The 12,311-nt window shown below is 43.5% G+C and overlaps 1 protein-coding gene across 1 annotated transcript in view; it reads left to right on the top strand.

Annotated features, from left to right (window-relative positions):
• Positions 1–12,311, top strand: part of Map3k5 (mitogen-activated protein kinase kinase kinase 5) — a 209,445-nt gene that overhangs the window by 61,345 nt on the left and 135,789 nt on the right. The window contains exon 2 of the mRNA XM_057755327.1: positions 6,628–6,767. Within this exon, the coding sequence (XP_057611310.1) occupies positions 6,628–6,767 (140 nt within the window). The remainder of the gene's footprint in view (positions 1–6,627; positions 6,768–12,311) is intronic.

Raw genomic sequence — 12,311 nt, forward strand, 5'->3', positions numbered from 1 at the left:
ATAAGGTAGCAGAATTTAAAATTTGGTAAGGTTGTATAGTAAGGTCTAAAGTTTAAAAGAAAAACGCCTGGCACTTCCTGAATCTGTTATTGGAAATCCAGGGAAGGCCTTGCTGTTGAGAGTTTCAAGGTCCTGGGAAGGTTTGTAAATTGACTAAAGTTGGTTACTTGAACAATTGTTTTTGTAGAACTTTGGGGCATCGAATTTCCAGGCCAACCATGTTAGGATGAGAACTCTGGTTGAGGCTGTGAAAATTAGTTTTTAATATTATTGATTATTTTTTGGGCAGTATATTCCTGTTCTGTGTTTTCCATATAGGTAGACAAAACTTCAACTTTGACTTTGTTATGGACAGTTGAGGCTCCTTAGGAGTTCTTTAAGGGACCTTGGAGGACCCCTTAGCTCCTTAGGGGTAAGAGCAGCTGTGCTGTGTACTGGGACAGGTTAAGTTCTTGTTGATCCCTAGAAGCCCTGTGGGTATTTTATGACTCTCTTCTTTGTAGAACATGTCCCCATTAATGTTCAGTCTCTAGAGGACTCTGTGACCCCTCTCTGATATTATTAGAGCTGTAAGGCCTTTATAAAGGTGACTTTTGTCCCCTAGTCCCCTAATACCTAGCTGATAGCAGGGCAAGAACCGAAGTATTGCCCTCATATTAGCTTTTTTAACCTACTGGTTTTGCCCTTAAACATAGCTAGGCACTAGAAAGGTCAGTTATCTCCGTCGTGGAGAATGAATAGTGGGTTAATAGTTGTGTGACAGATTTTAAAATAAGACTCAGTTTTTAAAGATGTCAAAAGATTGAGGCACTCTCTAGAAACTGTAAGCTATTATTATGATAAAACATAAAATCTCTTCTCATTCAAACTAAATTTTTTTTGTTTTTTTTTTCTTTTGTTTTTTCGAGACAGGGTTTCTCTGTAGCTTTGGAGCCTGTCCTGGAACTAGCTCTTGTAGACCAGGCTGGCCTCGAACTCACAGAGATCCGCCTGCCTCTGCCTCCCGAGTGCTGGGATTAAAGGCGTGCGCCACCACCGCCCGGCTCAAAGTAAATTTTTAAACAGAAAAGTGTTTCATGCCTATAACTTTTTGTATCTTTTTCTCATACTTACAAATTTATTTTTGTCTTACTTTCCTTTACAAAATCCTTGTGTAATTTGGATAATTCTTAAAACCCTTTAAGCCTGGGCATAGACACTCCTGGTCACTTTTTTCCCCCAAAAACATGTGTATTAACACTTAAGTTGTTAGTTATTTGGTCATGTTTCTCTAATATTTCATCTAAATTATTTGGTATCATTGTTCACATAGGCCAAGTAAATCTCTGTTTTAAAAATTTCAAATAAATAATTTGTTAGATGTGTTTAAGTCATATGAATTAAAAGGACTTAGGACTAAGGTTGTGTGTATACCTGTTTACTTATATGGCATTTGGGGGACTTTTTATATGAATATCTCACATAAAAAAATATCTATAGGTGGCACACAGACACATAACAGAAATACTAACTCATAGATCCAAGCTAACAACTGGGACCAACAGTGACAAAATGATACAAAGGATTAAATGAAATTACCTCTTAGGAAGGCTCTAGCTAGAAACTCAGAGAACCTATAACACACTCTTGCTTTAAAATGAAGTATATTCTTAGTAGAAGCAAGGCAGAGAATTTGTATCTCAACAACATAGTCTTACCCAAACATTGAGAAAGTCTAGCCAGGTTAGATCAGGGCTTCCTATGTAGACTTAAGAGCTAAACTAGTTACCAGGTAATGCTCAGATAGGCAGAGGTCTAGAATTGAGCCTGTTTATACAGGGAGGACATGCTCCGTGATCTAGATCTTGATCAGATAATACATCCCAGGATGAATCAAAGGGAACAAAAGACAGGAGACTCATTGTGGATCCTCCTTGATATGCAGTGTTCACCCTGACAGTGTCTGTTGTAGGCAACAGGAGTTCCTTGCTGTCTGGAGTGAAAGCCAGTTTCGGCATCCAGCCTTCTTTCTGGGAGTACCCAGAGGAAGAAGGAGCCTTCCATTCTGTGGAGGTCGAAGCCACATTTCACTGCAGAGTTCAGGCTGTCTGGTTGGTTGGTCATGTTTTACGAACCATGAAGGGCAAAGATTGAAACTGGCTGTGAGGGAAAGGGGACTCACTGATCTGGAGAAAGCGCAGGTACCCAATGGGAAAGGGGGACTCACTGATCTGGAGAAAGCGCAGGTACCCAATGGGAATGGGAACTCACTGATCTGGAGAAAGGGCAGGTACCCAATGGGAAAGGGGACTCACTGATCTGGAGAAAGGGCAGGTACCCAATGGGAAAGGGGACTCACTGATCTGGAGAAAGCGCAGGTACCCAATGGGAAAGGGGACTCACTGATCTGGAGAAAGGGCAGGTACCCAATGGGAAAGGGGACTCACTGATCTGGAGAAAGCGCAGGTACCCAATGGGAAAGGGGACTCACTGATCTGGAGAAAGCGCAGGTACCCAATGGGAAAGGGGACTCACTGATCTGGAGAAAGCGCAGGTACCCAATGGTCCCTTGAATCAGGAAGTCTGGAAGGAAAGGACAACAGGAAATATTTAGCCAATATCATGTGTTCTACACCCTGCAGCTGTGAAGTGTCAGACCGGGAGGGAGGGCATGGGCAGGAGGAAGTCCTCATGGCCTGTGCTGATTGCGCCCTGAATGAGCTGTGGCTGTCACGGTGCCACTTGCAGAGAATGAGGAGGCTCCCCTGAACCTTTGGATTGTATTGACCTTTCCTCCTTTTTCTAGGACCTTCAGGACTTATTGAAAAGTAGTTTGGGCCAGGGTCTGTCAAGGAAGTGAGAGAAAACGGTGCTTTAGTTTCTGTTCTATTGCTGTAGTGAAACACCACTTCTGAGGTGATTTGAATAAGAATGGCCCGCAGGCTCATCTATTTGAATGCTTAGGCACCAGGGAGTGAAACTGTTTGAAAGGAAACTGTATGAAAGAATTAGGAGGTGTGGTTTTGTTGGAGTGGGCGTGGCCTTATTGTGTGTTACTGGGGGTAAGCTTTGAAGTTTTAAAAGCCTACTCCAGGCCCAGTCTGGATGTCTGTCTGCCCTCCCCCAAGTCTGCCTGCAGATCAATAGGTCAAGCTCTCTGCTACTGCCCAGCACCTGCCTCCATGCCTACAAACTCCCTGCCATGATGATAATGAACTAAACCTCTGAAATTGTAAGCAAGCCCCCACCCCTCCCCATTAACTGCTTTCCTTTTAAGAGTTGCCTTGGTCATGGTGTTTCTTCACAGCAATAGAACAGTGACCAAGACTGATCAAGACAACTTGTAAAAGGAAACACTTAGTGGGGGGGTTTTCATGTAGTTTCAGAGGGTTAGTCCATGGCTGTCACTGTGGGGAGTGTGACAGCAGGCATGGGACTGGCGCAGTAGCTGAGAGCTGATGTCCTGATCCACTAGCAGCAGGCAGAGAAAGAGATGGGGGGGGGGGGGGGGCGCTGATTTGGGCTTTTGAAACCTTAAAGCCCATGCCCAGTGTCACAACTATTCCAATAAGGCCACACCTCCTAACCCTTCCTAAATAGTTCCGGTAACTGTGAACCAAGCATTCAAACATATGAGCCTATGGTGCCCATTCTCATTCATACCACCACAGTTGGTCTTACTTCTGGGCCATTTATGAGAGGTCAGTATTTAACAATGAGAGATGGGGTACTTACTATCGTGTTAGGTGATACATCCCATAGCACTGTTTGTCTTTCTTGAGGCTAGCTATTGAGAGTGTGGCACAAGGAGTCATTAGGAACTCAGCTTTGATGTTTGCTTAAGGCATTGGAAGTCCCTGGGTCAGTCTTCGAGCCGGCAGGATTGGATTATTAGAGTCTGAGGGAGTTTGCTTGTCGTTTGTGACCTGTTTGTCTCCAGAGAATAGCTACTTTGGGGAAAAGTTTGGCATTTTCTTACTAAGTTAACATATACAGTTAGTATGTGGCCCAGATTTCTGGGTGTTTGTCTGAGAGAAATAGAAACACACCTGTAGAAAGGCTTATATTACAAGAATAGCAGCTTTGTTCTGAATTTTTCCACCTGGAGATGATCCAGATGTCCGCTAACCAGTGAACAAGACATTGATGGATGAATCTCAGATGCATCTCGTGAGGTGAAGGGAGACAAACCCAAAATGGTTTGTATGAACTGTATGGTGATTCATTCTGATGATGTCCTGGAAAAGGCAAAACCACAGGGACAATAATCAGATGGCCGTCACCAGGGGATGGCATTGGCTTGGAGCATTAACGGCAAAAGGAGACCCTGAGAGGAGAAGCTGGAGGGAGGGGAGTATTCTGTATCCTTCCGAATAGAAAACAAGTCACTGATGTGAATTAAAGCAGGAAAAAGTGAAGCTTCTTCCCAATTACTATGTTCTATTACTGGGTTTTAAAATCAGATCAATAAGTACTTCTTAATGAGTTGAATAGCATCCCTGATGGATCTCTTCCTTCTTCAATGTTCAGATCTAATGAATGGACCCATTTTTATTTATATCACGACCTTGGATATCTAGTTCCTCAGTCTGTCGGAAAACCTTCTGTGCTGTTTTCATTTCCCCAAATGCCAGAGTCTCTCTCTAGAAGCCTTCTGGCCCTACTATGACTTTAACTTAATTGCCTTTTTCTTTTCTTTCAGATCTCTTGTTTCTCACTATCTTGCCTGGCTTCCCTTAGCCCCACTGTGGGCTCCCTCTGTTTATAGCTCTGTGACTTTAGAGTGCTGGTATCTGGAGGAGGCAGACGCCATGTTGGAGGCAGGCGGAAGACGGCTGCCTGGATGGGATTTGATGATCTGTTTGTTCCCTGTGTTGATTTTTGATGTGTAAATGTTAAAGATCCCCCGAAGAAAAGGCATGGTTTATGTTAACAGTTCTGGCAGTCAGTGTTAGCTTTGAGGGATGGGGCTTTGGAAGTATAATGTTTTTATCTGTGAATCTGTATTTTTCATCTCTGTTGCATCGACCTTCTAATGGTGAACCCTAATTTCAGCGCACTAGGCAAGGCAGGTTCTGCATGTTTGACGTCCCGAGTTCTATCCCCAGCACCGCAGAAAAGAGAACGGGACTTTTTGTTTATTTCCTGTCTGATTCTCACATTCAGTTACACGGATGAGTGAAGGCCCTTTTTCTGTGACGGTGGGTTTCTACCTTAGAAATCAGTGTTCCTAAGAAAGACTGTGAGAAGTGACGGGGATCATAAAAGAAAGGCGAAATCGTCTTAACCATGATGAATATTTAGTGTGTACATTGTCAGTTACTTTTTTTTGTTACATGAATATACCTATAGAATATCTGGGTTATCTTTCAATGCATTAAGATTTGAATTTACCCTATTTCTAAGCAGTTTTCTACTTTAGAGGTTTTGTGGAACTATCAACAAATGTGTGTGCAATAGGCAACTTTATTGTTCTGTGAGGACATATATATAACCATTTTTAAGTTAAATTTTTATTAATATATGGTTTTGTTTTGTTTTGTTTTTTTTTTTTTTTTTGGTTTTTCGAGACAGGGTTTCTCTGTGGTTTTGGAGCCTGTCCTGGAACTAGCTCTTGTAGACCAGGCTGGTCTCGAACTCATAGAGATCCACCTGCCTCTGCCTCCCAAGTGCTGGGATTAAAGGCGTGCGCCACCACCGCCCGGCTTTAATATATGTTTTATTTGCATGTAAAATTTTAGGTTCCATTATAGCAATTTTCAATGAAGTTTGTATTTATTGATTCTCTCCCCTGCTTCTTCTCCCCCACCCCATTTCTCCTGCCAGGACCCCCAGGCTGCCTGTCTCTTCCCCTGCTGGAACCACCATATCTGCCTTTATGTCACAGAAGTCCCCCGCCCTCCCAGTTCCTTCTGCAGTGACTTTCATGCTCTCCGCTCCGATTTAGTTCCGTCGCTGCATGCCTCGCCTCCATGTTGGGTTCATTACATTGGTTCCCTTTATACATTTTTACTGATGTGCATGAAGGAGATGGAGAGGAAGCTGAGCTTTGTTCCTGCGACACTGTTTGCAGGTTTTCGTAACTTGATATGAGGCGTTGTTGATTTTGGAATATTTGCATCTGTGATTATATTACTTTCCCTAGTCACAATGGTCTGTACCTCCAGTTTTTTTTCTTTTTCTTGATCATGCTTGCCACAAACTGACCATATATTAATTAATAATTCATTTTAAAGATAATTGTGGACTAGGTAATGCATTTGTGTTTAAAAAATAATCTTGTGTGTGACTGCGATAGTCTATGGACCTTTTTTTTTTTTTTTTTTTACCAGTTTTCTAACTGGTATAATTACCTTGTAATGTTGAAACCAAGCAGAGCCTCAGGTACTGCTTCTCACCTTTGCAGCCTTTCCCTGCTTTGCAATACTTGTTTGACTTCTTTCTTGTTTTTCTTTTTTTTTAAGTACAGTTTTCTTTAATTCTTATAACCCACTTCCGGCAGACCTGCATTCAAAGCTCAGTGGTAAACAAAGAGGGAAAATCCCTCCCTTCTCTCCCCATTTCCTCCTTTGAGTACTGAGTTATTGAAACACATATGTGCTTACTGGGCATGACACAGGCGTCATCTTCTGGTTTTTCTGCTTGCAGATATTGCTGTGGTGGAGATGAGCGACGCCTTTCGGCAGCCATCCTTATTTTACCATCTCGGGGTGAGAGAGAGCTTCAGTATGGCCAACAACATCATCCTCTACTGTGATACTAACTCCGACTCTCTTCAGTCTCTGAAGGTAACACCCTTGCCCCCTCAGCCTATGCCCTCCACACCAGCAGTGAGGGCGGCATTTCTGTCACCTAAAACGTTCTAAGCAGCTTACATTTGGGAGTTGTTATTTTTGTTGGTGCGGTAATTGGGCAGGGATTACTGGTAACCTTGTGAGGTCTAGCTCATTGAATATAAAACTGTGATCATACACTAGTAGAAAAGCTTGGTTGACTTCTGAGTTCCAGGTCAAGTTTCAGCAAGGAAGATTGTGTTAATAGGAAGTTACCAGTTAGCAATCATGGTGACTGGTGCCTATAATCTCAGCTCTTATGGTATCGAAGCAGGAGGATCTTGAGTTCTAGGTCAGCCTGGGCGACATAGAAAGAGGTCCTGCCTTAAAATGCCAGGAACAAAACACGCATCTACAGTAACGAAACTCATAAAACAGGAAGTCATCAGTCCATACTTTTGATAAAGATCATATGAGATATGCCAAGCTTCGCCAGACGACTGGGGACTTCTCTCTGCTCACCAGGCTCTAACTAAAAGTCTGCTTGCTACTTGACAGTGCTTTCAATAAGACCCTCTCACTGCATAGCCCCAGAAAACTGTGCATACTTTCAGCTAAGATGGGAGAAGACAACAGAAACAATGTTTCTGTAAAATTCAACCTATTGTAGTATCATTTTCTCCATTAATAAGCAACTGCCAATATACAGGCATTTACTCATCCAACGTAATCTGCTGAAAGGCTCTTGCTATGAGGTGTGTAGCACACAGCTTTAATCCCAGGACTCAGGAGGCACAGGCCGGTGGCTCTGTGTGCGTGTGAGGTCAGACTGGTCTACATGGTGAGTTCCAGGACAGCCAGGGCTACATAGTGAGAACCTGTCTCAAAAACAACAGGAAAAAAAAAAAACCTAAAAGAATACTTGCCAAGCAAATTATTTTACCCTGTGCAATTACTTGAAAAGTGGGCTATAAAAACCCGGGCTGCTGGTTCCCAGATCACTCATTTCCTTTGTGAAACTGGCAGTGAGCTTCATGAGGCCTTCTCTCATTTCCATCTTCCAGTTTACAAATCAGAGTCAACTTGGGAGACAAAGCCTTAGAATCCAGAATCTTGTGGCTTAGCCGTTGTATCTAGACTTCAAGGTAAAAATCAATGCTGAAAATCTTAGTACCAACCCGCCTTTACCGCACGCTAAGGCCTAGTTCCTTTGAATGACCTACAGAGTCTCATTAAATAAACACTTCTAACTGCCTGCCAGACGCTCGTTGTTCTGGACTTGGGAGGTATAACCCGGCGCAGTCCTAAGACATTCTTGCCTACTTGGCCTAAATCTGTTTTTTATCAACAAGGATCCTTTGAGAGGCCTCAGTCTCTCTTTGACTTGCTGCATGCTACTTTGTACCTGTGTCTTTTTACTTTTGCTATATTAGCAGTTGCTAGCAGTAGGATTGTTTCATTTTTTCTTGGACTTCATTTGTCTTGGGATCAAGCTCTTTTTGGGGGGAGTTTACATTGAGGTCTTCGGTCTGTTGGAGTTGATTTTTGCATAGTGTGATAGATGGGAGTGCAATATGAGCCCAGTTTCATTCTCCACCCATGGACAGCGTCTAGGGTCTTGTTGTTGTTGTTGTTTTGTTTTGTGTTTGTTTAGCACCATTTGTTGAAGCTGTTGTCTTTTCTCTAGCGTGTTTTTGACATTTTTAAGAAATGCCAGATGGCTGTAATTATGTGTATGAAGGCCAGAGGACACCCTCAGGGAACTTTCACTTTAAAAAAGAAAAAAGAAAATAAAAGTGTCTCTCATTGGCCTACAGCTAGGCTTGCTGTCCATCAAGCCCCAGGAATGAGCCGGTCTCCATTTTTTTCCTAAGGACTGAGATTACCATCACACTCTTTTTTTGTTTTTTTGTATTTTTGTTTTTTTTGGTTTTTCGTGACAGGGTTTCTCTGTGGTTTTGGAGCCTGTCCTGGAACTAGCTCTTGTAGAGCAGGCTGGTCTCGAACTCACAGAGATCCGCCTGCCTCTGCCTCCCAAGTGCTGAGATTAAAGGCGTGCGCCACCACCACCCTGCTACACTTTTTTTTTTTTTTTTTTTTTTTTTAATGTGGGCTCTGGGGCTTGAACTCTGGCCATCACAGTTCACATTTCTTATTTAGTCTGTTCCTAGCGGGGTAACCCCAAAGAGTCCTGTTTCAAAGAATGGAAACAATAAGAGAGCAATGTCTGTAGCCCCTGAGCTTCTAAGTCCTAAAACGTCCTGTGCTGTTGAGAAAGATGGAGCTTGCACAGGTCCCGGCTGCTGCTCAGCTTTATTCCTTTAGGTTATAGTTGGCAATAAGTGTAACTTGGCCACTCTTACTGTCTTCCATCTGCAAGTAGAGCTGCAGTGAACAAAATCAGCTGCTTAACTGGTCAGTGGTGGCTCAAACCTTCCATCCCAGCGCTCGGAGGCAGAAGCAGTCAGATCTCTGTGAGTTCAAAGCCAGCCTGGTCTACAGAGTGAGGTCCAGGACAGCCAGGGTGGTTACACAGAGAAACCCTGCATCAGGTAACCAGCCAACCAACCAAACAAACAAACAAAACTACTATTTAGAATTATGTTATCATAGAAGAAGCAAATAAAACAAATGAAGGCTCTCCCTCTATCTACAGGTTAGATGGAATCAGAGAATTCCCTCTCGCTCTAGCTTCACTTATATATGTGCCTTGGACACGAGGAAAATACAGCTGTGGTGTAGGAGGTCCTTCTGTTTATGGGTTGCTTTCATTGGTTAATGAAGGAACTGCTTCAGGACTATAGCAGAGCTGTAGAGGAACAGAGCTAGGGGGAGAAAACTAAATGGAATGCTGGGAGAAGGAAGGCAGAGAGAGAGAGGCCATGGAACCGCCGCCAGAGTAAGACATGCCGAATCTTTACCAGTAAGCCACTGCCACGTGGTGATATACAGATTAATAGAAATTGGTTAAATTAATATAAGAGTTAGCCAATAAGAAGCTAGTGCTAATGGGCCAAGCAGTAATTTAATGAATACCGTTTCTGTGTGGTTATTTCGGGGCTAAGTTAGCCAGACGGCCTTGATGAACAAGAAGCCCTCTCCTTTGCAAGACAGCTGAGCTGCTTTTTATTTTTGTTTGCTTCTTTGTGTTTGAGGCAGCAGTCATTCTCTCTCTCTCTCTCCTTCTTTCTTTCCTTTTTAAACTTTCATTTTATTTATTCCTTATATTTTCACATCATGCATCTTGATTCCATTCATCTCCCTGTCCATTCATCTCCACCCTCTGCCCTTGCAAACCCCCCCCCCAATAAAAGGAAATAAAATTTAAGAGAAGAAGAAAAAAGTAAACCTTTTGTCCAATATCTTTAGTTGCAAGTGTTCATTGCGAAGAGTCATTGGTCTGGTTTGAGGCCTCTGGTTTTTGTTCTACCACCAATACTAGGCTCTCACTGGGACTCCTCTTGGATGTCCTGTTGTTGTCCTGTGTCATGGAGATCCTGCAGCTTTGGATTTGCAGGACCTCTACATGTACGCCAGGAGATCATAAATGGGGAGGATATTGGGTTGGGCCAACTCATAACCCTGGTTCTGGGTTATTTGCAAGTTTGGTCAGCCTGCTAGCTCTCCCCTTGTCCTCACACCAGGGTTTGTTTGTTTTTTTTTTTTTTTTTTTTTTTTTTTTTCGAGACAGGGTTTCTCTGTGGTTTTGGAGCCTGTCCTGGAACTAGCTCTTGTAGACCAGGCTGTTCTCGAACTCACAGAGATCCGCCTGCCTCTGCCTCCCGAGTGCTGGGATTAAAGGCGTGCGCCACCACCACCCGGCTCAGGGTGAGCCTTTCAGCATTGCCATGGTTAGTACAGCTAAGCAGTGATAAGCAAGGGGAGGGATTGGTCCGCTGGCTTTCATGGCCCCAGGGATTGACTTACCCCCACACCTACACCAACAGGGCCAGCTCTGCTGTGTTGCCCAGGAAAGATGTGGGGGTAAGTCCGAATGCTGCTGCTGGTGAGGGGCATGGACAGTTCTCCTGTTCTTATGACCTTAGGGCCAGCCCTCCCAACTACCACAGGAGGCGAGGAGCTGTGTGTGTGTGTGTGTGTGTGTGTGTGTGTGTGTGTGTGTATCTGTCTATCTGTCTGTCCCCTGCCCACACTATCATATGATGGATGAGGGGCGGGGCCAGATCTTCCAGCCAACAGGATCAGCTCTACTGTGCTGCCCACTTGCCCCAGCACTGCAGCTGGTAAGGGAGAGGGTCAGCTCCTTCTTCTGCTGCAGGTGGCCCAGGCAAGGAGGGAAGGGCATCTTTCCCTTGCCCTCACCTCCACATGGCAGACAAGGAGGATATGGCTGATGATTCTAGTCTCATACCCTCAGGGCCGGCTTACCCACTTCCCTGCCAACAAGGTCAGCTCTTCCATGCGATGCAGCAATTCCTATTTGGCATTGAGTTCTCAAAAAGAAATCATAGAAAAAAAAATCTTAGCAATGTAGGCTCCTTGAAAAAAACTAATTAAAAGAAACTAAAACTTCTTTAAAATTTATCTATGGCTGAATTGCTTGAAAGAATCCTGAGAATCTAATCTTGTCATGCATTTGTGGTAGCATATATACTTATTTATGTTTTTATTGAAAATAATTTTTCATAAAATATATCCTGATCACAGTTTCCCCTTCCCCAACTCATTCTAGTTCCTCCCAGCTTTTCTCCACCTCCCCACCCACCCAACTCCATGTCCACTTTCTCTCTTTCTTTAAAAAAATCAGGTAAGCAAAACAAACTAACTAGAAACACACATGTGTGGAGAACAAGCACATAAAAAACAAACCCATAAAAGCGCAGAATCAGAAACCATAATGTACAAGCAAAAGTCCAGTGAGCCCAGAAAAAGCCGTATGAGACAAAAAGTCAAATAAATACCATTGATTTCATTCTGTGCTATCTAGTGATGGGCATGGGGCCTGCCTTTAAGTGTGATTAATATACCCATAAGAAATTAACTATTTTTTTAAGTCTTTTCACTTTGAGAAAAGGAAAGTTGACTCTTACTTTGGGATTGTTACGTTTTCACAGTTTTCTTTAAGTATCGCAAGAACTTCAAGTACCTGCTTGAACTTACAGACAAGATTCTTAGCTGAGATTTATGTTTCCGTGAAAATAGGGACGGCTCATAACCGTTAGCTTCTGGTTATTTCGTGCATTTGAAATGATCAGGGATAACAGCGCAGTGTGTGGCAGCCGATAACGCCGGAGTGGTAGCGGGTATCCGGACTCCACCGGCCAACTAGCTGTGGTTCAGATGCTTGCTCTCAAAGAGAAGGTCCTCCCCATCCCCCTAGAGCTCGATAACCGCATCTTCCAGTAAACACAGACAGCAGATTCCAAGGAGAGGCATACATAGCTGCTGACATGGAAACCCTCGGGATCACCGAGTGTAAAATCAAAGAAGGACAAGAGTTGAAACTAAGTACTTTCTTCATGCGAGAGAGGGAAGGGGGGATATGTTCGGTCTCAGAGGAGTAGTGAATGGGTTTGCCCCTTTAGAGAGAGAAAGAAT

Source organism: Chionomys nivalis, chromosome 2, assembly GCF_950005125.1.
Source record: "Chionomys nivalis chromosome 2, mChiNiv1.1, whole genome shotgun sequence".
In the NCBI taxonomy this organism is placed as follows: Eukaryota; Metazoa; Chordata; class Mammalia; order Rodentia; family Cricetidae; genus Chionomys; species Chionomys nivalis.